The 24,666-nt window shown below is 34.4% G+C and overlaps 1 protein-coding gene across 1 annotated transcript; it reads left to right on the plus strand.

The window, feature by feature from the left end:
* The first annotated feature begins 166 nt into the window (after positions 1–166).
* On the plus strand, positions 167–22,138 carry LOC138702129 (pyroglutamyl-peptidase 1). The gene is made up of 5 exons (XM_069829727.1): positions 167–314; positions 5,917–6,076; positions 8,141–8,346; positions 11,008–11,240; positions 14,470–22,138. The coding sequence occupies exons 2-5, from the start codon at positions 6,064–6,066 to the stop codon at positions 14,672–14,674; spliced, it is 657 nt and encodes a 218-aa protein (XP_069685828.1). The 5' UTR covers positions 167–314; positions 5,917–6,063; the 3' UTR covers positions 14,675–22,138.
* The last annotated feature ends 2,528 nt before the right edge of the window (positions 22,139–24,666 follow it).

Consider the following 24,666-nt stretch of genomic DNA (forward strand, 5'->3'; position numbering starts at 1 on the left):
CACGACGGATATCAGTTCGAGGAACTACTATGCGTTCGTGCCTCTGGACTTGAAACTTAAAATAAAACATCCATTAAATGCAAGCATACGCGACAAAATATTAACCCACGTCATCTCCAACTATTATCACCCAATGAATTTTACGAAATCTCCTCTTAATTAGCAAAACGATATTCACATAACAGCAGTACCATCTAGTGAATAATCTTAAAACAACACATCAACATTAGCGACACTATAGTCTTAATTTCAAACTAAATTGCATACTTATATTTTTGTTATCTCGTAATAGAGGAGGCACCGAGGCACTGGCAGTTCCGTAAGTGCTTTCAGAGTGGATACATCTTATAGTGCTTATTGTGTGTGAACAGTGTTATTTGAAGACATTTCTATAAATTTAGTTGTGTTAATTTGTAATTCGTTCCTTTCTTATTTATTTTTCTTCTCTCAATATATAATATTACATACACTCACCGAAGTTTTTTGAATATTAACGAAATACAACGGGGTACACCCCCATCTGTTAGGGATGGGGACCTAAACTCATTACATAACTATACATTAGAGAAAGAAACAACACAAAAAATGGAGACCGAGGAACTAAATTCCATTTCTACATCTAATACACAATCGCAAAAGTTACCGGTAGTATATTATGCACAGAATTCAAGAGGACCATATGCAGTATACGTCCAATCTCAAGACAATAATATAGGCAATTTACACCCACTGAAAATAGGACGATTATTATTTAAAAGAGACCACAAAGATATTCAAGAAATTAAAAGACTAGGCAGAAATAGACTGCAGATCAACTTCACAACAGCACAGGCAGCTAATAATTTCCTAGAAGACAAAGTACTAGAAACAGAGAAATTGGTGGCCTTTATTCCTAAACATAGAGTTACTTCCATCGGTGTAATACGAGGCGTCGACACTTCAATTTCTATTGAAGAGATACAAAAGGACATAAATAGTTCGGAAAAGGTATACAAAATAGAACGTTTTTATAGAAAGATGTATGTAGGGGAACAGGTGAAATATATTCCAACTCAAACAGTGAAGATTACTTTTGAAGCACAAAAATTACCTTGGTATATTACGTTATACTTTGTTAGATACGAGGTAGAGAAATATAGATTTCCTGTTCTACAATGCAAAAATTGCCAGAGGTATGGGCATCACGAAAAACAGTGCAGAGGACAATCCAGATGTGTGAAGTGTGGAGAAAATCATACCTTGACTGATTGTTCAAGTTCAAAATTGCGATGTTGTAATTGTTCCTTGGATCACTTAGCGAATAGTGAAAAGTGTGTGATGAGGAAATCCCAACTCAATATTAAAAAGAAGATGACAGAACTTAATATATCCTTTCATGAAGCAAGAGAGATTGATTCAAAGCAAGAAAGGTCGTATTCAGCAGTAACGGAAAAAGATTTCCCACAATTGCCATCAGTCCTTCTTAGCCAGACACAATCCACCCAACACTTTCCGACCCCTCTAACACAGAGTACTCCGCGTAAGCGAACACGGGTAGATTTACCCACAGTTCCCGGCCAAAGAAACTCCAAAGAAAATCCTTTTCAACATTTCTACAAATCCCAACCGGGCAGGCTCGGTATTCCCAATAGATCTCAGAGACAGACCTTACTATTAGATAGTCCATCTAAAATTCATACGGTTCACAATAGTCAACACACCCTTCAAGAAGACGCAACTGCTCCAGTTCACCCAAATACAACAGATGCTCTACCAATGACATTTATAGATTCAATATTAAATCGGCTAATAAAAGACGTACAGAGAATGGATCCCACGAACACAGAATTGAGCGAGAAACTAGTCCAAGACTATAAACAAAAGATCCTCCTTAATTTAGTACAATGAAGAGTGTTCCTCTTCAGAAGCTATCGATATAAAATTTAAACAGACATAACCTTTCACCGTTTCATAGATTTATATACATATTTATATATACTTCTTACTGGGTTATTTATACATATTTTCGGTTAGCCCTTCCAAACTCTCCGATGGCAGATCTAAATTTAAAAATTCTGCAGTGGAACTGTCGTAGTCTCAAACATAAAATAACAGAGCTACAAAATTTGTTATCTTTACAAGAGATTGATATTGCAGCCCTATGCGAGACATGGATAAATCAATCCTTTCTACCAAAATTTCGAAATTTTACTTTAAATACAAAGAATAGGACGGACGGTAGGGGAGGAGTAGCAATCCTGGTTAGAAAGGGTATATCATATTCCTTATTACATCTCACAAATATACCACCAGAGGTAGAAGTTATTGGGATTAGAGTGAAAAATGTAAACATAATTAATATTTATCAACCTCCTAATGTTATCTCATCTACTACTAGTTGGCACGCAGTTTTTTCGCAAATACCACAAAACGAACAACTAATTATAGTTGGTGATTTTAATTCCCACCATCCCTGTTGGCACAGTAGCCACACAGATCAAAGAGGGCAACAACTTTATGAGGCACTTGACCTTTTAAATCTTGTTGTTTTAAATCAAAATGATAGTACGCGTTTAGTAGCACCTTATGGAGAACAGTCTATAGTCGATTTAACTATTACGCAACCTCCTTTGGCGTTGTATACAAACTGGAGCATTATAAAAGATTCAATGGGCAGTGACCATTTTCCTATTGTCACAGAAGTGGGAGTGTCTTGTTTTAGTAGGAATGTACAGGATTCGATTCGGAAGAGAAAAGGAATTGCTCATATTGATTGGATACATTTTTCTACTTCCCTTCAAGATATGTTAAATAAAAAGGAGAACATACCGGTTTCGGAAGGCATATGTGAGATCAATGCGACAATTACAAATTATCTAGATAGTAAACACCCTAAAACAAGAATTCTAAACAGTAGATTCCGCCCTCCTCTTTGGTGGGATGAGGATATAAAAAACAACATAAAGCTCAGGAAGGAGTTAACATCTCAATATATTAAAAATATGACGCCAGAAAATTACATGTTACTTAATAAACAATCTGCAATAACGAAAAAACTTATACGTAAGAAAAAAAGGAATTCGTGGAAACAATATTGCAATACATTAAGGAAAGACACACGGTCAAAGGAGGTATGGCAAATAATAAAGACGTTGAAAAATAACAGGACCTTCACAGACTCAACACCACTCAACTGGAAAACAATAGAAGAAATCAAGCAGCACATATGTCCCCTTACAGTGAGTGTTTCTCCATATACCTTTCAGAGTGATCTGAGTTTCAGTGACCACATATTATTACACCCTATTGAAAAAGGAGAAATAGAGATTGTGCTTGAAACAGTTAGGAATACAAGTCCAGGAAAGGATGAGATAACATATGATATGATTAAACATTTTCCAGACGAAGCATTTCGCCTCTTAATTCAACATTTCAATTATATTCTTCGCACACAAGAGGTACCGGATGCATGGAAGTATATATTAATAAAACCAATATTAAAGGCTAATAAAACGCCTGAGGTGCCAGAACATTATCGTCCCATTTCCCTCTTATCATGCACTCGGAAATTATTTGAACATATTTTAAAGAATAGACTTTTAAATTGGCTTCATAGAAATCATCAAATGCCTAGGTTACAGTTTGGTTTTCAAAAAAATTCTTCTACATATGATTGCCTTGCAATTCTTTTAACTGATATTACACTAGCCAGAAATAGAGGGGAGATTACGGACTTAATTTGCCTAGATTTAAAAGCGGCTTATGATAATATATGTACTTGGTATTTATTTCAGCAAATGGAAAAGATTGGAATACCGTCCCCGATAATCTGCATAATAGGGAAACTCCTTTCGAATAGACTTGTAACAATTAAATCCCATTTAGAGGATACAGAACCGAGGGAGGTGAATACTGGAATACCCCAGGGATCTGTCTTGAGTCCTTTACTTTTTACTTTAGCCTTACAACCTCTTGAAAAAATTCTCACAACACACGTACGAACTGTCATGTACGCCGATGATATCTTAATTTATAAATCAGATAAGTCTTCGCAGAGGTTAGCTTTCGCAATTGGAACAGCAATAAGAGATATGGAAAAATGGTCTTACATTTCTGGACTTTCCATAAATCCTACAAAAAGCTCCCACATCAGATTTAATTGGACGAGAAACATCACCGAAGAAAGATATCAAGTAGATAAAGAGGTCATTCCTTACAAAACGTCGGTTAAAATCTTGGGCTTAATAGTCGATTCGAAGCTTTCATTTACTACGCATATTCAACATATAAAATCCCAAATCCTTCCTAGATTAAATATAATTAAATGCTTAACCAATACATGGTGGGGAGCAGATCCCGGGTTATTGCTATTAATATACAAGACATATATTAGACCAATTATGGAATATGCATGCTTCGCTTTCGCTAGTACTAGTAAACGTAATATATCCGAATTGGATACACTTCAAAATACAGCTCTTAGAATAGCTTTAGGCTTAATGAAAACAACGCCGATTAAATCGGTCTTGCATACGGCTGCAATATCCCCAATTTTACACCGTTTTCAATTCCTAACAGATAAGTTTATAATTAAGAGAACGGCAATAATTTCTCATATCCTACTTCCAAAATTAAAATTACTGGGCCGATTGGCTCGAAATAGTCGCAAACTTTTCCTTAATACTCCATTGGTTAAGAGTTATCAGCAGGTTGAAATATTTGTGCCTAATATTTTAAAAAACAAAACACATCCCAGTTATACTATTCCGTATTTGGCATCATTCTATAAGATTCCTATTCATTTAAATTTTCTTAATATAGAACATCCAATAACACAGAATAACTCAGCATTATATAACTCTCTATTCCAGGAGAAATTGTCTGCATTCATTGATTACGATCACATTTATACAGACGGATCCAAACAACATTCAGGAGCTGGTGCTGCGTTCTGGATTCCCAGCCAAAATTATTATGAGATATATAAGCTCCCGAGTGAGACTTCTATTTTTTTAGCAGAAGTAATGGCTATTAGACAGGCTATTTTATATTACATTAGTGGAAATAATCGTAGACCGAACAACAAACTAATTATCTTTACAGACTCATTGTCCTTAACATTGGATCTACATACATTAAAATCGAACAAAGATAACTGGTACCTTAATAATATTAGATTCCTTTTATGGAGAGCCCGCCAGCAATTTTTGGACATCACACTTGCATGGATTCCCGGACACTCAAACATAAGAGATAATGAGTATGTAGATCACCTGGCTAAAAGAGCAGTGCTCTCAGGAAAACTGCTAAATATACTGCTTCCGTATAATACCTACACACCAAAACTGAAGCTAAATCTCCAAACTGCAAATCAAACCTGGTGGTTAAATCAAAATTTACAATCACCTACAGATTTATATACTCTCGAAAACAGATGGCTACACGTTCCATGGTTCAGTAAATACAAGCTAAAAAGAAACGAAATAGTTTTAATTAATAGATTGAGGGTAAATCATACACTAAACCCGGAAAAATTATTTCTTTTTAAATTAACTTCAAATCCTTATTGTCATTGTGGAAATAGGAGGCCAAATAATCAACATCTTTTCTTTGAGTGTGAATTAAATAATGGACATAGGGAAAAAATGTATGAGGAATTACAGCAAAAGAAGATACCTTTACCGACTAATCTTAAAACATTACTAGCGTCGGCAAATATGGACATTATAAGTATATTAATCAAGTTTATTAGACGTAGCAAAATTAAAGTATGAGGAATATTGATTTTTTTTTTATGAAACCAAAGAAGATATTGTACTTCACAGAGGATATCATGATAAGTCAGAGACTATAGTATAAATAATTTGAGCTGGCTACATGGACACTTTCTGGTGACCGAGGCCATAAAAGAGAAAGAAGAAAGAAGAGGCACTGGAGCGAATTGAGGGATATTATACGAGTTGTTAGTGTGTATGGAGTGTTTACACCTATCTGTGTCTAAACAGTTTATAGTTCGAAAATACAACGTGGTGGAATATAGAAAAGTGAAGACAAACTATATTAAATCTATAAAAGCGACACAACATGTCCGTCGAAAGTATGTTAGAGATACGAACAATTTTTAATGTTAATAGTAACTTAACATTGTCGAATACTATTGTTGAATAATTTTGATGTTTCCTTTTCCTTTTATATTCATAATCTACTCTTAATATAACGTCTTTTACAATTTTTTAATTGAATGTGGTTTTTTATACAGTCTTCCTGGTAGTGCTACGGTTTCTCGGAACCCAGTTTGTTCTCTCACATACGTGTGAAATAAGTCAATGAACTGTATTGGCAAATGTACTTTGACCAGGAAACTTACGCATAATAGTAGTATAAATTTTATTGATTTAAAATATGTATTCAGATTGTGACAAGTCACTTTGAGCACTTGTAGGGAAAAATACCAGAAATGTGATTAAAGGATTATGCATGTAATATTACATAAGAAGTTTTTAGGAGGAGGGGGAGGAATAGTTTCTTCTCGAATCTTTCCTTGGGAAACAATAATGACGTGTGAACTTTGTGCGCAGCCAGAATTGAATTTCCTTCAATTTTGACTTCCTTCTGTTTCACAAATCACGTTAACATTGTTGCAGCATCGTAGAAGTTAGGCCTAATATATTATGATAAATAATTGAATCAGTCATTATGAAAAGGGCACAAGTCCATACGCTGTAGTTATGGGAAAACTGCAAAATAGAACAGTTTTACATTTGTATTTATGAATATATTAAAACGTCTTAATTTGAATTCATTAATATGTCTTTAATAAATGTATCTACCGGTACCTGTTCGAACCTCCCCCACACATTTTATGTTCATTCAGTATATAGCATAATAATAATAATAATAATAATAATAATCTTTTCCATTAAACACAAATGTGTAGAACTTTCATCCATTTTTTATTTATTCTGAAGGCCTCGCTTGGGATCTCGCAGAGTGAGATCATTATAGAATATGGAGATGATTATAATTAGCTGAGACAATGGGAAAAAAATTCCTCGCGCCCGTTTTGTCCACCATAAGTCCCTTAATGACCCGGACGGGAATCGAACCCGGGGCACAATAATGGAAGACAGAGAGGCTAATCACTCCTCCATGGGCCAGTATATCATTAAATGTTGTGAACTCGAACCTTTTCGAAATAAATCAAGAAACCTAATAAGAAAGATACAGTATCAAATAAGTTTCAAATATAGTAGGTACACTACCGATAACATTTACAAAACATTTTAATAAGAGGATTTACAAGACTCATGTGTAAGGTTTTGAAATAATTATTATATGAAAATGATAAAAGTTCTGGGCTCATGACCATTTCAAACGAAATATAGGCCAAGTTGCTTGAGAGTTTCTCTGTATGCAAGATTGAGCCAAATAGATAATAATAATAATAATAATAATAATAATAATAATAATAATGGCTTTATTTAACCTGGCAGAGTTAAGGCTGTAAGGTACATACATAATGAGATCAAAAGAGGTAGTTACATGAAAATTTACCTCATAAAATAAAAATAAACATAGTGGAATACATATTAATGTTGTTAGAATCAAATACGAATCACATAAAAACAGAAGCCGACAATTCAATAAAAAATGTACACAGTAAAAATAAAAATAAACACATTAGTATACATATTAGTATTAGATTACAATTAAGTAGGATTCACATAATTAAACCAGAAACCGACAATTGAATAAAATGTACACAAAAAATAGATTAATAATAAAAAAAACACAGTGGGATACATATTGGCGTTAAGTGATAAATAAACACGATTTACATGATTACATATCCTTGGGATATGTAGACCTAATATAAAAATATGATAATGGCAACTCATTTTGTGAAAAAGAAGTGAACTCATGGACTTTTCATAACTGATTCAATTATATATCTAACTTTTGAATAACATTATGCTCCAATGTGGTATATCTCCAACGTAGGGGTAATAAAAGAGTTAAAATCAAATGTTTTTTAATAGTTTTTGGAGTTACTTTCAACAAGTAATATTATGACAGCATAGCGATGATAACATCAAAAGAATAGGCTTAGCGGTCTAATATGTGATAAAAAGATAGTATGATGTTTTGTTTTCTGTTTCAGACGAGACTACCAACACTGTTCTAGTGACAGGATTCGGGCCATTTGGGGAGCACAAGATAAATGCAAGCTGGGAGTCTGTGAAACTCCTGCCATCCCTGAATATTGACGAGGAATTTGGTGTGAAATTGATTGTTGAAGAGATTCCAGTTACATACAGCTATGTTTCGGAAAAGATACCAGTTCTTTGGAAAGCTCATAAGCCAATGGTATGCCTGTTACTTGTAGTGGATTGAAGTAACATTCACAGCAAGAGTTTTATTGTAATGTAATTTTCGGATTTTTCAATTTAATGATTGTTGTTTAGTCAACTGTCCGAAGACATGTCTGAACCTCACAAGTGTTACCAAGAAGGCACCACTTATGAGGCAACTAGGCCAGGTGATAATGGGATAGAATGGTCAATTCCTTTCCCCTCCATTACATACATCGCCAACCAGTAACATATTCCACTAATCAGACTTCAGATGTATACAGACAATTGTTCTTCCTCTTACACATATCGTCAAGTGAGATGTACTGCCTGGTAAAATAGTAGTATTAGTAGTATTTATTTATTTAACCTGGTAGAGATAAGGCCGTCAGGCCTTCTCTGCCCCTCTACCAGGAGATTCCAACTACAATATCAACAATAAAATTACAATTAGTATTAAATTTACAATTACAATTACAAATAATATTACAGTTAGTATTAAATTTACAATTACAATAAAATCAAAGTACGAAAAGATTACCTGAATAATTAAAGCTAGATAATTTATCATAGAGAAACAAAGAATATTTTATATTTACTGAATTACAAATTAAATCTAGAATAACAAAATTGTATAGTGATGAAATTACTGAATATTGAAATATTTTGTGATAGATTAAAGAAAATATGTACATATCAGCCATACTAAGCCATAACATTTATAATGGTAGTAAAAATATCAGTCCTTATTTCAAACTTGAATTTTTTTTTTTAATTCTCCTTATTCTTTTGTTTGCCAGTTACATATTTTAACTTTTAACATGAAATAATTATCTTCTTGATATTCGAGAAATCTAGTCACACTCTCTGTTAACGCCGTGACTTCATTAATACACCTTGGATGACTGAAATTATGATGTGTTTAAAACAAAATCATTTCGAATCCAGCCATCCATGGTAAAATATAAAGGGGAAACAAATGTCATTATTCATACACAAATGGGGGTGATTAATAAATGCGGGGAGTATAAAGGCAGAAATAACATAGTCTAATTCTAAAGTATTGAACTGTGGTATTAATTTCCAAAAAAATCCAGTCCTTAGGAATACAATACAATGATTACTTTCACGTGTTCATTTCAACTAAGTTTATAAGTTGACTAGTTTCAGCTTGGGAGCCATCTTCAGAACTGTTCAAGTCCTTCGTCTTCACCCCCATTGGGGGTGCGTTTGTGTTGTGTAGTGTGGGGTCAAATAGTGTGTGTGTTCTGAAATATACAGATACACAGAAACACCCCACAACAAATCCTCAACACACAACTGAATTTCAGGACACACACTATTTGACTCCACACTACACAACACAAACGCACCCCCAAGACACTGGAAGACCAGGACCTCGACAGTTCAAATTAACACGTGAACATAATCATTTAATTGTATTCCTAAATGATACAGTGTTAAAAGTTGTGTAATCAAGATGTAAAATCCAATCCTCTGTGGTGACATACTTTTATTCAGTACAATTTCAAACAACTGAGTGACGTCATATTGATTTGTGAATCATTTCGAATATGAATTGCATGGAATGAGGAAGTGATTATGAAGTAGTTAACGAGAAGGCTTTGCCTTAGGCAGTGTAAAGACAGAAATGAAAAGAAAATCAAAATATTATTTCAAATCCCGAACATCCTTACAATCCCAACCATGCTCACAATAACAGTAATATGCGTTACAAGAGCGGTATGTTGAAGTTTTCATGTTCGAGGAAAAGTCTGAAAAAGCGAAACGTAGTTGAGCTTTTTTAATTTCCGAGAATTGAAAGAAAACATACCGCTTGTGTATCGTACATTATTTTGTGCGAAGATCGTTTATTACATACCTGAAAGAGGAATTTCTAATTAGTTGCAATGAAATCTCCATCTTGGTTTCTGTTTGCAAAACAAAAATATCTATCTTCAACATTGTTGCTTTACAATGTTTTCTGTGTTTACTATACTCCAGCAGGCCGTGATATACGTCTGTCTTTTTTTTCCCCCAGTCTATGATGAGTCTGGAATCTTGTTGATTTTTTCACGGCTTCCTTAATGTTACTTGCATCATATATACAGTAACTTTAGTGGAGTTGTAGAGTTTACTTAATTTTTGCAAATATTTAAAAACAATAATTAACAGTGCAATTTAGGTGAAATTGCAGTGGTAAGTTTCCAATTTATAATTATTACTATATTGAACGTCTCTAAAAATAATATGTTAAAAGCCTAAAGCAGTAAAATCAATATGTCACTTAAGCGGTAAGAAGAGGGAAATTGTTATGTGTGTTAGGTTGGGAATACTGAATGTGGAATTTTAGACTTTCCGCGGATTGGTTTTGTGCGGAAACCAAGCAAATACGCACGATCTCGCACAAAAGTTATGAATAGCATCAACATCTCACGCAATTATATGGATTCCCTGTCACTTTTATTTCAGTATTTATTAATTTCCTCAGACTTGTTCTTACATTACCAAGTCACCACATTCCTCTTCATCCCAGAACTGGCACTGCCCTCAAATAATTTCTGATTACCTCTGTGCAATTTGAATAGAATTTAATTCCCTTGTTAACCTCCGTGTTGTAGGAACCAGCTGTATTACAGCATTGTTACATTTTATCACCATTTGTATTTGTCCCAAGCTAGTTGTGCACGTGGGCGTGTCCAGCATCGCAAGTGGCTTGACTCTGGAGTTGAAAGCCCACAGATCAGGATATTGTCGGGAGGATGTGGCTGGAGAGCTGCCTCCAAGAAACGAATGCTCCTGCGGCAGAGCTGATGTCATTAAGCCTGTATTCGACGTCGACGACGTGTGTAGAGAACTAGAAAAAGCCAAAATAGCAGTGCCTGTGTGCTGTTCTTCAAACGCTGGCAGGTGAGTCCCTGAAGAAGGAAGGCAGTACTTAGTTTATACTTTAGCCTATGTTTTCACATAACGCAGTGGCAACAAACTTTTATTGAAACCCTTATCATCATTGTTAAGCATTTTACCTCTTCTTCCATTCCACTTGGGCAACATAGTTACCTACACATATTGTCTCAGGTAATAACAATAAGTACTTACTTACTTACTGGCTTTTAAGGAACCCGGAGGTTCATTGCCGCCCTCACATAAGCCCGCCATTGGTCCCTATCCTGTGCAAGATTAATCCAGTCTCTATCATCATATCCCACCTCCCTCAAATCCATTTTAATATTATCTTCCCATCTACGTCTCAGCCTCCCTAAAGGTCTTTTTCCCTCTGGCCTCCCAACTAACACTCTATATGCATTTCTGGATTCGCCCATACGTGCTACATGCCCTGCCCATCTCAAACGTCTGGATTTAATGTTCCTAATTATGTCAGGTGAAGAATACAATGTGTGCAGTTTTGCGTTGTGTAACTTTCTCCATTCTCCTATAACTTCATCCCTCTTAGCCCCAAATATTTTCCTAAGCACCTTATTCTCAAACACCCTTAACCTATGTTCCTCTCTCAAAGTGAGAGTCCAAGTTTCACAACCATACAGAACAACCGGTAATATAACTGTATTATAAATTCTAACTTTCAGATTTTTTGACAGCAGACTGGATGATAAAAGCTTCTCAACCGAATAATAACAGGCATTTCCCATATTTATTCTGTGTTTAATTTCCTGCCGAGTATCATTTATATTTGTTACTGTTGCTCCCAGATATTTGAACTTCTCCACCTCTTCAAAAGATAAATTTCCAATTTTTATATTTCCATTCCGTACAATATTCTGGTCACGAGACATAATCATATACTTTGTCTTTTCGGGATTTACTTCCAAACCTATCTCTTTACTTGCTAATAACAATAAGTAAACACGAAAAATAGTACTGAGCAAAGTGGCTCAGAAGGTTACATTTGGGAGGTCTCAGGTTCAAACCCCATAACCAGCCAATCTGAATGGGGTTTTTTCCATGGTTTTCCTCAGTCACAAAGGCAAATTTACATACCATGATTCATCACTGCCTTAATCACCAGTATCATAAACATTGAAACAAAATCTAAATCAGTTACACGAACACAAGCTGTCTATAACACACAGCTGTGGAAACAAAGTCAACGATGTTAAACTGCCTACTGATATACCCAAAGATCCTTTACATCCATATATGTTAAAGTGTGTATAAAGAAAACAAACAAAAAACAAAAGATATTCAAATAACAACTACATTTGTATTGTGAAAGATACTTCCTTTGCATTTCCTCTTTTTATAAGTCAATTTTTTTCTGGCAATATTAAAAAAAAAATAATCACATTTTGTCAGCACTGAAGATCTCGTAAGGGCTGAATTTTTTCAAGATTCCTTTCATTTTATTTGCATGCCAAAAATCAGCAACATCAGTGGGAGCAGACTTTTCTTCCTTGAGCTTCACTTGTTCCCTAAACATTGACTAATGTAATAAAGTATAACATTATAAATTAGTTTCGTAATATTAATAATATAGTTTTCTAATTTTTACGAGTGAAATAACTGTGTAACATTATAAACATGTTTCATACGTTACTTTTTTGTATGACAGCATTACAAGACAATTAATAAAGAAGTAACATATGAATAGTTTGATATCATGGTCTATGGAGAAAGAGGTTGCCATGACATCAATGATGTATTAAATATTATAGCATGGCAAATTGTTTCATAATGTTAACTTTATGGCACAAGTTATGCCGTCATAATAGAAGTCATGATGTTTTAGTTGCCATGGTAATATCACAGTCTAATATATACAGTCACGAAGCTTGAGTTGTGAGGTTGCTAGGAACAATAGACTGTGCTGATACTATTTTGCATTGTCTGTAATGAGGCGATATTAGCGATCCTAGTGGTTAGCAACTATCTATGGATGCATATTTACTACGTATTGAGCTTCGTGACTGTATATACTAGACTGTGGTATTATTTTATGGCAGTGGTACAATAATGTGGCATATTATGCACGATTTTCACTAACGATAAAGACTGTTTGTAATGCTGGCAATTCCGACATCACTTGAGAATTTACTTAGTTCTTCAAAGCAGTTCTGAAAAATGTTAACTTTTAGCTGTAATAAGATACACATTCTTATAATAAACACATGTCACTGCCATCTTCCTTCGAAGTTCTATAAGAAATAAAAGGCAGCTCTCTCTTGATTTATATAAATAAATGACTTTCAACCCTTGGTGTCCAGTTAGTGTACTAACAACTATTGTGAGTGTTATTAAAGTGAAAGCTTTAAGGTACGGTCACACGTCGCTACTTTTGCAGCGATGCAGTACAAAAAACTGCGCAACTCTCGAACTGCGACGTGTGAACAATGGTGCAACCCGAAAAGTAGCGGCTGCCGAACCTGCTGCCCGCTACTTTTCCATGCTGCGCGCAGCTTAAAAGTAGGCACGTGTGAACAGGGTTCTCAGGGTTGCAGCCGCAGCATTTTTGAGATCGGTTTTGTTGAAACTTTTGCTGCGGTTGCAACCAGTGTTGCCACCCAAATGTGCCAATGATACTTTTATTGTTTGGATATATTTTAATGTTAAATGTGATGAAAATAAATTCTTTGTAACCGTTATTAAATGCACAACACAGTCTGAGCATAACTGCTGACGACATAATTCATTTTTTTAATTTTCCGTAGCGTAGTTTCAAACAGGAGGGTTGCCAACATTGATTACGTGAATATGCTGTTGGTTATCATTTAAGTATATAGGCGTTTTTAAAAGCTTTATAGTAAAAAATAATGTCAATTTATGAATAATAGATACGACAGAAAAGTAAATAATAGAAAAGTAAGCTTTCGCATGAGTTTCTTAATAATGCGAACATAACCACAAAATGTATATTGAGAAGTCAACACGGAGATGGAAACCTGCAGCATGACTGCGGCTGCAAAAGTAGCGCCTTGCGTGTGAACAGACTCGCAACCTCCAGTTGCAACTTTTGCAGCACTCGGGTTGCGCAGCACGAAAAGTAGCGTGCAGCGCGCTGCTTTTGGCTTACGTGTGAACACGACACGCAACTTTTGCAGCTGCAGTACAAAAGTTGCGCAGCAAAAGTAGCGATGTGTGACCGTACCTTTACTTGCACATTAACTTGAATATTTAATTTCAGATTTCTTTGTGAATTTATATACTACACGTCCCTGAACATCGATAACCTCCGCACCATTTTCATCCACGTGCCGGAGCTCGACAACCCTTACCCTGCAACCGATCTGGCCAAGGGAATCAAAGCCGTGCTGGGCGTCCTAATTCAAGAAATACGTTCCTGGAATGAAAAGCATCCAAACGATGTCTGCTGTGAGAGAATTGCATGATTGTCAATTAGTTAGGTTTACGTGAGGTTTAAATGCGAGAGTATACGTTTGAATAGTCCTATGAGAATGAGACTTAATAAAATAATAGCCGAAATATTTACAAATCAAACTGTTTCAAAACAAGCTTTAAGGTGCATATCTGCTAAGAATGTCCATGCAGTAATTTCATCCACTCGTAATGTCATACAAATAATTTTGGAAACAGGCTTTCAGATAGATCACGAAGTTTTAAGTATTTTATTCTATCTTGGAGGCGAAAATTAAAATGTACTTTATTACCACCTATGCATCAGGGATTACAGGTTTAAGTACAGGTAATTAGTAGCAGTATTGTTTATTCCATCTGAAATTTAAGAAGTTAATTGTTTAATTCATTCTTGATTTACACACTTAACACATGTTTATCACTAATGACAATTAAAACTTGTTAAATTAACATTAGTGATTAGTTTTGGCGTGATTTGCCGCAATTTTACAGCTTCTAGAACTATATGAAATTGTTAATTTAACAAGCTTTAATTATTACTGTTAATTTTTAAAAATATAATTGTATCATTCTTATTTCATTGTCGAAACATTCTACAATGTATAAGACAGAGTCAAATGAATAGAACTTAACTCTAAAGGTACTTAATTCCTAAGTTAGTCATAGTATTCATTAATATCATAAAATTAACAGATAATTTTAATTTATTAGTTCCTAGATTTCTGATATGATTAGGTAATGCATTAAATAGATTCATTATTTCCTGAAACTGTCTTCATTTCTACAGAAATTAGGCCTCAAATTATTTTTGCATCTGATGTTATTTAGTAAAAACGAGTCAAACTTTTCCTCAACATAAAACATTGCATGTTATTCCGTGTTTTTTTTTTTCTGGGTATAGAACATAGGAATTTAAAATTGCCATAAGAAACGTGTGTATAAAAACAATGAAGAAATAACTTTAATCAGTGGGTCATGTTTAGAAATTAGCAGGCAGTGGGCAATGTGTATGTAAAACAAAAGAAAATCATTTGTGGTTGCTAAGTCAAAGCTTGATGTTCTCTTGTTTCACAAATTGTCAAAGCATGCTATTTCTAAACATGGCCACTGATTAAGTTATTTCTTCATTGTTTTATACATAGATTTCTTATGGCTATGTTAAATCCCTGTGTCCTTACCCAGTATAGTGGCACTACCATTAAAATGCTTAATTTCATAAATAAAGGTTTGCAGCGAGTTTTAGTATCCATATTACACATTAATCTTTCGGCCCTTTTTTGTAGTATTAAAATTTTTTGACATTCAAATCATTAGTCCAGGCAAGAATTCCATATGGTACATAATGAGTAAATGTAGGCAAAATAAACAATTTTCAACACTTGTAGATTACCGGTACGTGAAGATTAATTTTTCGCGGTCCTACAGAATTATTTTTTTCCATTAATAACCTGTAGATTAACCTGATATTTCAGCTTTCTTATCAGAAAGATTTTTTTTTTCTAATGAAATCTATATGTACGGTATTTTCGATTTCAAGTTAGGCTCCAAATCTACGGCCAGGAATTTCACGTTACCGCTGTAGTTGTTAGGATTTAAGGAAATTATATAAGTGCTCAGTTTTGACCAAACTTAAGGATAAATGATTTGCTGCACACCAACCATTCAGTCCCTGCTCACATTTACTGCCAAATCACCCACATACTAATATGTATTAATATTACTGGAATTTAGATCAATATAAATTTCACTTATTATTGAAAGCAAGGTCCGAAACGAGAGAAAGAAAATATATAATATATATTAATATGGATTATCTAAATATAACAATTAAAATGAAAGATATATTGAGACAAAGGGATAATTATTTTGGGATGTATGTTTAAGAATGCTTGTACACTTTAATGGAGAGAAAGTTGTAGATATTGAAATGATCAGAGATTGAAGAGCTTTAAGCAAATCTTGTAACCAACTGTATTAGGTTGTATATGAAATGTTAATTATTTTATGACTGGATTTCACACTATAAATAATGTTACAGCAATTATTGTATCTACTTGTTATATGTTTATGTAATAAGTTATGCAAAAATGTTACTTTTGAGAAATATTTATCTGTAATACAGACACTGCAAAATTTTCTGCCTGGCTTACACATAATCAAACAATATCGCATCAGTAACCTAAAGTAGATATTTTTATAGCAGTATTCTTATTTTTATTTTTTAAATGTGTATGCGTGTTCAGTATTTTTTTTTCTTTCCTACGAATTTTTCAGAGAATTCTGTTGTATTTTATTAGGTACTTTTTTTTTATATATATTTTTTTCGTAGTATCAAAAGGTTCACACAGGCTTTTTACAATGATTATCAGCAGGGAACGGATTTATATGGACTAAAAATATATGAAATATGTAAATATATATGTAGTTATTTTTACCAAAATATGGAATTAAATATGGATTTTTACCAAAATATGGAATTAAATATGGACTTAAAATTATAAAAAAATGATTATGTACGTTAAATATTGGTACATTTTAATCAAACTAAACAAAAAATATAATGGACGTACCTTATCTTCCAATGTAGTTTCAACAAAACACAATTTTTATTGTCTGTTACCATAACAATAGGTTACAAACATTTCTTTCAAGTGCTGAAAAGTGAATCTTCTTCTATTGTCTCTGAGGATAGATTTATACTGACTAAAAGAGCGTTCGACGTCAAAAGAAGTAACTGGTACATAATTCAATTTCACAATGTCTGCTGGGGATAAGTCCAAGTTAATCTTCACTGTTGATTCACCACTCATCACAGCAACAACCTTTTGTAGTTCTTCATATCCAGGGTTTTTTGAAAGTACAGTGTCCACCTTAGCTCTTACTGCATCTGCAACTTTACCTCTACCACGATTCAGTTGTTCCACAGTACTATTTATAATTTCAAAACTTTCAGATAGTGAAAGGTGCCTATTTTGGAGACTTTTGAGCGTTTTTATGATGCATGAAAATGTATGCTGAATGTGAGCTAAGTCATTCTTCACACTTATGTCACAGGTAACTGTTTTCGCAGTATCAATTGAGACTGCATCTTCAGAGTCCAATGCAAGGAGAACATTGTTAATAGAGTCTATATGTTCGGCATAATATTCAACTGCTTCTAGCCATGTACCCCATCTAGTTAAAATTGGCTTTGGTGGCAATGGAATTTCAGGGTACATTTCTTTCAACACGTTAACTCTACTGGGAGCTTTGAGAAATACTTTTTTCACTGATGAAATCAACAAATCTACTTTAGGGAAATTGTCTCTGACCACTTCTGCCACACGATGAAATGCATGCGCCACACAAGTAAAATGAGTCAATTTAGGATATACAACAGATAATGCTTATCCAGCTTTGACCATATAAGGGGCAGCATCGCTAATAAAGAATAACACATTATCGTACATAATACCCTTTGGCCACAGGATACCCATAGCTTCGTTGAACAGTTTAACTATAGTTTTGTTATTGCACTTTTCTAGAACATCACAATGTAAAAGAATTCGTTCAGAATATTGTTCACTTAACAAACCGATAACTACATTACCAACAAGTCTACCTTCTTTGTCGGGAGTCTCATCAATGGAAACCCAAATTGAACTATCTTTAATTTCATCTCTTATCTTCTGCATTGTCTCATCGTAGATGGATGGAGCATACGTCTTCCTAAGTGTTGACTCATCCGGGATTGTATGTTGAGTATATTTTTCAAGGAATTCCCTGAAGACCTTATTCTTTAGTTTGTAGAGAGGAATATCAGCAGAGATGAGAGAACGGCACAGGTCGATGTTAAACTCAGATCTTACATTCGATGTTGTTGGTTGTGTTAAAAACAATTGTCTCTGCTTGGAATTTAGTTGTTTGTTGGCCTGATGTTTACTAGTTGTAATGTGTTGTTGCACCAGGAACTTTTGTGTAGATGATACTGCACACTGACACAAATTACAAAATAATATTTTATTGTCAGTTGATAAACCATCTTCTTTAAATTCTGAAATGTAACTTGTTAGTTTTGATTTTAAATTGACTGAATGACGTACTTTTGGCATATTTACCGTCTTTATAGTATGATTTACAAAACTGAACCTATGTGTACTCTGACTGGCATTTAACTGTTGAGCTGCACAACTGAAGTCTGTTAAAAATTTTAAATTAAATTAATACAGTTTTGTAACTTACTTTCCCATTGTTGATAGGACTGCTAATTTTCAAATAACTCTGATGTTAAAGGGATTACTGAACATGTGTTTAAATCTCTATTGTTGAAATGTATTTTTAAAAGTTAATGGAATTTTGTTTTGTTTTATTGTTAAACCTAATATAATATGGACTGTTTTATATGAAATATGGAAAATATATGGAAATTAACGAAAATATGTACTAAACTCTAAAATATGAAAAAATATGGAAAATAAAAGTAGGATTTTTCAACCCTACACATTGTGAAACATAAAGATAATGCAAAATATAAATTATATTAGCTTTATAAGTAAATATGTATTTACATATAAATCCTTTCCCTGATTATCAGTTTCATAAATAAAGAAATTAATAATTTCAGAGCTGAAATACAGAGTCTCCAGACACAAGTTCATCCATGAACGTCTATTCTATTTGAAGGCTCTGTACAATGAGGAGAAGTTTTTAAGGGTTTTGTAGAAACTTATTTCTTTCTTTTGCAAAAGAAATGAATCAAAACGGTCCTATCCTGCTGAAAAGCACCCACTACTGCCAAGTCTACAGACAACTGAAACATTAAATAATGATATTATAACAAAGGTAGTCATTTACTATTCAAAGATACTTTTCTTCAAGCAAGAGATGTTACTCTGATCCTTCCAGCATATAAGTTATTTCTTTCTTCACAAAAAACTACAAGTTCAAATGACGTTATCTGCCATGCCAACTCGTCACCAGCTTACAAGTGCCTCACCGGCTGTTCTATTAGTCATCCTGTGTGATACATCTCGTGTGCTGCAGTGTTTTCCAGATCAGAATATCTTTGCAGAAACACCCATGATGGGAGCTTAGCCTACACAAATTTTTTTTTAAAACACTGTTGTGTAGTTTTATTTGTTGGAAGATTATACTGTGATATATTAGAAAACCTTTATTAGCTGTACCTAGAGGTGTGAAATTATGCCATTAATTTTTTGTATTCATAGCAAAAATGTTTTTAAAATAGCAGGTTGGTGTAGTGCTTTACTAGAGACGTCACAAGTCCATTTTTTTCCTGCTATTGCTGTACCTTCTCTTGTCACAGTTTTCAAAGGGGGGAGGAGAATTATTTATAATAATAGAATGCCTCATTGGTGGTTCCTCGGGGTAGGGAAGGGAGGAACGTCCTCCTCACATTTTTCTTCTTTTGAAAGTAAATACCAAATAAAATATGTGCCTTGAAATTCAAAGAAGATTCGATAATTTTTTAATTCACAGCTATAAGAAAACCTTGGTTGAACGAGTTTTAAACGTCGCACGCTCATGTGCTGCACGAAAACTATGAGAAAGATGTGAGATGGTTTGTGTAGAGGAAAGTCAATCCATTCCTCCTTTACTGCAGTTAATACACATAGACAACAGCGCACTAGCAGCCAGAGAAAGAAGCAGAGTTTTAAAGCAAGTAAATGAACGGTGAGGGAGGAGATCCTCCTCTGAATCAGTCATGGGCGGGAAATAGAAACCGACTGGTCGTGCAGCAAGCTCGCTACCGCTGCCATCTAACGATGTTGCATTCAACCGGACTATAATACATCTAGGAGGAGGCACAATAAAACAGTTTTAACGCAATGCTATGAAAGACATCATATAAACTTTTTTTTTAAATTATAAATCAAAAATATTATTCATGCACTTTATATAGGCTCCTATTAATGGTTTGAAACTTTCAAGGATATTTGAAAGTTGAAGTTGGGTTTATATAAAACAAAGAGGAAGTAGTTCTACATTAGTATCGCAGATCTTTTTGGCCCCTGAAATTCACTTCCATTCATTGTGTACTAGACAGGGCAACGGCCAAGTTGTCAGTTTTGTACAAATTGTATTTGAAATTGAAAGTAGGTACTCCAAACTACATTATTTTTGACATAAAAAATTGATCGGCCACTGGCAACTTTGAATAATAATGGCAGTATGACTTTACAAGAACTGATATTCTTCAAAAGCATCTGATACTGAACTTTTAAAATGTACATATGGCAACACAGACCACGTGGGTGGGTGCAGTGTTCTTGTTTTCCTCGTATTATTTCCCATTCCCATTTCCGCGGTTCCGATTACGTGTTAGTAGCTATAGTCTCTTCCAACATGTGTGATGCTGTACTGTGCTCGAAAAATGCTACGAGGTTGTGAATTTCCGTGTAATTGTTAATTTGTGCAATTATTCAACAATGGATGGAAGTGAAAACATATTCTATTTTGAACAATTTAGGAAACTCAGTTTACAAGAACAGATTATTGTTTACAGAAGGGAAGGCCAACCCCAACACTGCCTGATCTTACATGTATGCATGTTGGCTAATTTGTAGCATGTTTCATTCAAGAAGGTGTCATTTCGTCCTATTACCTTCTTTCCTCCTCTTAAGAAATACCCAGGAGCCGCCACTGGAATGCCTTTTCAATTTCTCAAACATCTTGCTGGTCAGGAAGGTGGAACTCTTCTCTTTTTCTCGATTGTGTTAATCCTACCAGATAATTTTAATTTTCTTGTGGTGAAATTACATTACTGTCTCCCATTAGTTGTTGTGATTCAGTGAAATGATGTGAACATCAACACGTCAAGTCATCACTTGTATAGAAGGAAAACTATTTTGAAACACACAGCAAATTTATATTACCTGCGGTCAGAGCGTGGTGCCGACCACACCACCTCATTCTAGTGCCGAGGTCATGGAAAGCATGGGACTCTACCTCCATGCCCCCCAAGTGCCTTCATGGCATGTTACGGGGATATCTTTACCTTTTACCTTTTATACTGTAAGGGAAGGAACTGGCTATCTTACCCCATTATCTCCTGGCCTTTGCCTCATAAGTGGTGCCTTCTTGGTATCACTTGCGAGGTTCAGCCCTGTCTTCGGACACTTGACTAAACAACTGTGAAACAAATTTTTACCCATTTAGAAGAGTTTTCTCAGCATATTTTGATGTAAGCCCCCAAAAGAATTTTGTATGATTTAATAAAAAAAAAATATTTATCTTATATACTCACAGAAGCTCCTGTCCATTTCCTTTTACCTGGAAAACACTGCACTTTATAAATGCTGTTCCCATGTACATATTTTCACAGTATGGACTAATTTGCTTATCACATTCATCAAGCAATACGATTTGCAAGGAAGCCTACTGTTTATATTAAGCAATATTTTAATATTTAAGTATTTTCTGTATTATGCAGCAATTGTATTTATGATTTTCTCTCCAAATATACAAATATAAACTAATTTTGTCTTATTTTATTTCTTAATGTTAAATACCTAGAAAAGTCACATCATCTTGCCAAAAATTGTATAACTCTGGACTTGTTCCACATCTTAAAGCTTCAATGCTCATGTAATACAGTGAAGGAAATTAAATTAAAAAATGAATGCTTAGTGACCGGAACATAGTTCTTTAACTATAGTTTAATTTTTTTTTAAGGCAGAATCCCAGACTGGTACTATACCAACGCCCCTTATCTTGTGACTCTGAATTGTACAAAGTAATTTGTGAGTGAAAGAGTAACGTTTAAATCAAAGTTAAGTACATGAATAGGTAGAGGCTTGGATGAATACAAATCTTGTATCAAGTTACTTCAGAATTGACGAATTCTAAAAGTGGCATGTTAAAAGAAGATCCTGACACACTGGACAACAATGATATTAACATATGGTTATCACATACAGTATTTTGAAGTAATGTCTCCTTATTTTGAATTTGTCCTCTCTGTAGATTGAAAACTCAAAAAAGTTTCATATCCATTGTTCAAGAATTAAAACAGAAAATCAATATCCCGAATTTAAAATAAAACTTACAAATTAAACCAAACCCTTTAACTCTATTAAATATAGAATATAATCTAAATTTAACAGAAGAAATACTGAAACAATTGTCTTTAGAGACAATTAATATTAGGTACCCTCCACAAAACTGGCTTCATTTATACACCGACAGATCCTTGATCTCCAGAGAACAAGGTGCAGGTGTTACGTGCTGTCTCTTCTCACTTTATAGATCACTTGGATATGGAACAACAAGTTTTGATGGTGAAATCATTGCAATAAGTGAAAGTCTCAGGAATCTTCTATGCCACATCAATAAATTTAAGAATGCAGTTATATTGTCAGACTCCAAGCAGCTATTCTATCAATAGTCTCTAAACACACACCTTCATCTCAAACAGCAGAAATAACTCAAATACTCTCTCAATTAATATCACTCAATAAAAGAATTGTATTCCAATGGATACCATCCCATTGTGGAATCCTGGGAAACGAGAATGCGGGTGCTTTACCAAAGAAGGGCAGCACTGCTACTTACAGACCTGTTACTAAATCTACGTATTACTCTGTGAAGAGATTTATTAAATCTACATACTTAGACTTCAACAAACAAGATTTGATAACACAATCCCAAGGGAAAAAATGGAACTCTCTGCATCAAAATCCACAGTTAATTCCCGATTTACCACGAAAATCGTCTGTAGCTGCATTTAGATTGGCAACAGGCCATGATTGTTTGGCCAAACACCTGCATAGAATTGGAATATATCAGTCCCCTAACTGCCCATTGTGCAACTCAAACCAAGAAATGGATTCGGAACACCTCAAAATCTGTGCTTCATTGGCTGGTCATGATAATATCTTTGAAAAATATTGGAGTGCAAGAGGTCAAATGACTTTATTGTCAAACGCCTGGCATTAGAAAACAACAACAACAGAATTTTAATGAGATATGATTAACATGTACAGACAAACAAAATTTGGGTCACCTGAATTTTTCAAGTTCCAGTTATGACATCTGCGCATGCTCATATTCAGGTGGCGCAAATTTTGTTTCTGAGGCTGTACATTAACATTACTTTGATTTTAGTCAAAGTTTATTGTTCACGTGACTAATGCCCAATAGGGAACCCATATATACTCGTATAGTATAAACAGCAAGTATTAAGAAACTATGTGACCAACTACAAATAATGATTCCAGTTTGTAAAAAATAGCATATTAATGTCTTCATCAGTTTTTGCTATTCTGTCTATATTCCTAAATCCCATACAATGAGATGGATTTTTAAGAACGTTAAAAACCTAGTGTACTTAGTAAATTTGTAGTGTTTTTTGTAACGCAGATTTACTCCTGGTTAGAGAAGGCTGTACGGCCTTAACTCTGCCAGGTTAAATAAACCATTATTATTATTATTATTATTATTATTATTATTAAAACAGCTGCCTTCAGGAAAAATCATTAACACTGTTGCCTTCAAAAGAGAAAACTCTTAACGTAACTAACCTTAAGAAGAAATACTTAATGTTCAAAAGAAAGTAACCATACTTACAACTTAGGATGTTGTCTGTTGCATGCCACTAAATCAAAATCCACGGCATGCCATTATTAAGATATCCTGCAAGATGTTAAGATTCAGAGCTGGGCAATTCCAAGAGGAATTTGTGGTGAGCACAGGTTTGGGTAGATTTCCTCAGTGGACATCCATTTCACTCATACCCCTCTATCATACTATAACAAACACACCACACAAATATACAAGCATAGTGCATTTGTCAAATAACAGGCATGTATTTATTGCGACAAAAGAAATTAAAGGTAGTATATAGTAAGGCAGGGCCGGGCATGAGAGCGGCTTCATTTATTCTGCCAGAGCTGCTCTCGCTCCGCAAGGCAAGCCGGAGCAGAACGCTCACGCAGTGGTGGACTCGCATTACAGCTACCTTCCCTGCATTAATGTAACAAGAGCCACAGTTGTTCTAGTCATTCAG

Source organism: Periplaneta americana, chromosome 6, assembly GCF_040183065.1.
Source record: "Periplaneta americana isolate PAMFEO1 chromosome 6, P.americana_PAMFEO1_priV1, whole genome shotgun sequence".
NCBI classification, from domain to species: domain Eukaryota; kingdom Metazoa; phylum Arthropoda; class Insecta; order Blattodea; family Blattidae; genus Periplaneta; species Periplaneta americana.

What these genes read in the sequence shown, in the direction of transcription:
- LOC138702129 (XM_069829727.1), top strand. An exon ending in GGAAAGCTCATAAGCCAATG is followed by an intron (nt 8,347 to 11,007) that starts GTATGCCTGTTA and finishes ATTTGTCCCAAG; the next exon opens with CTAGTTGTGCACGTGGGCGT. An exon ending in TGTTCTTCAAACGCTGGCAG is followed by an intron (nt 11,241 to 14,469) that starts GTGAGTCCCTGA and finishes ATTTAATTTCAG; the next exon opens with ATTTCTTTGTGAATTTATAT.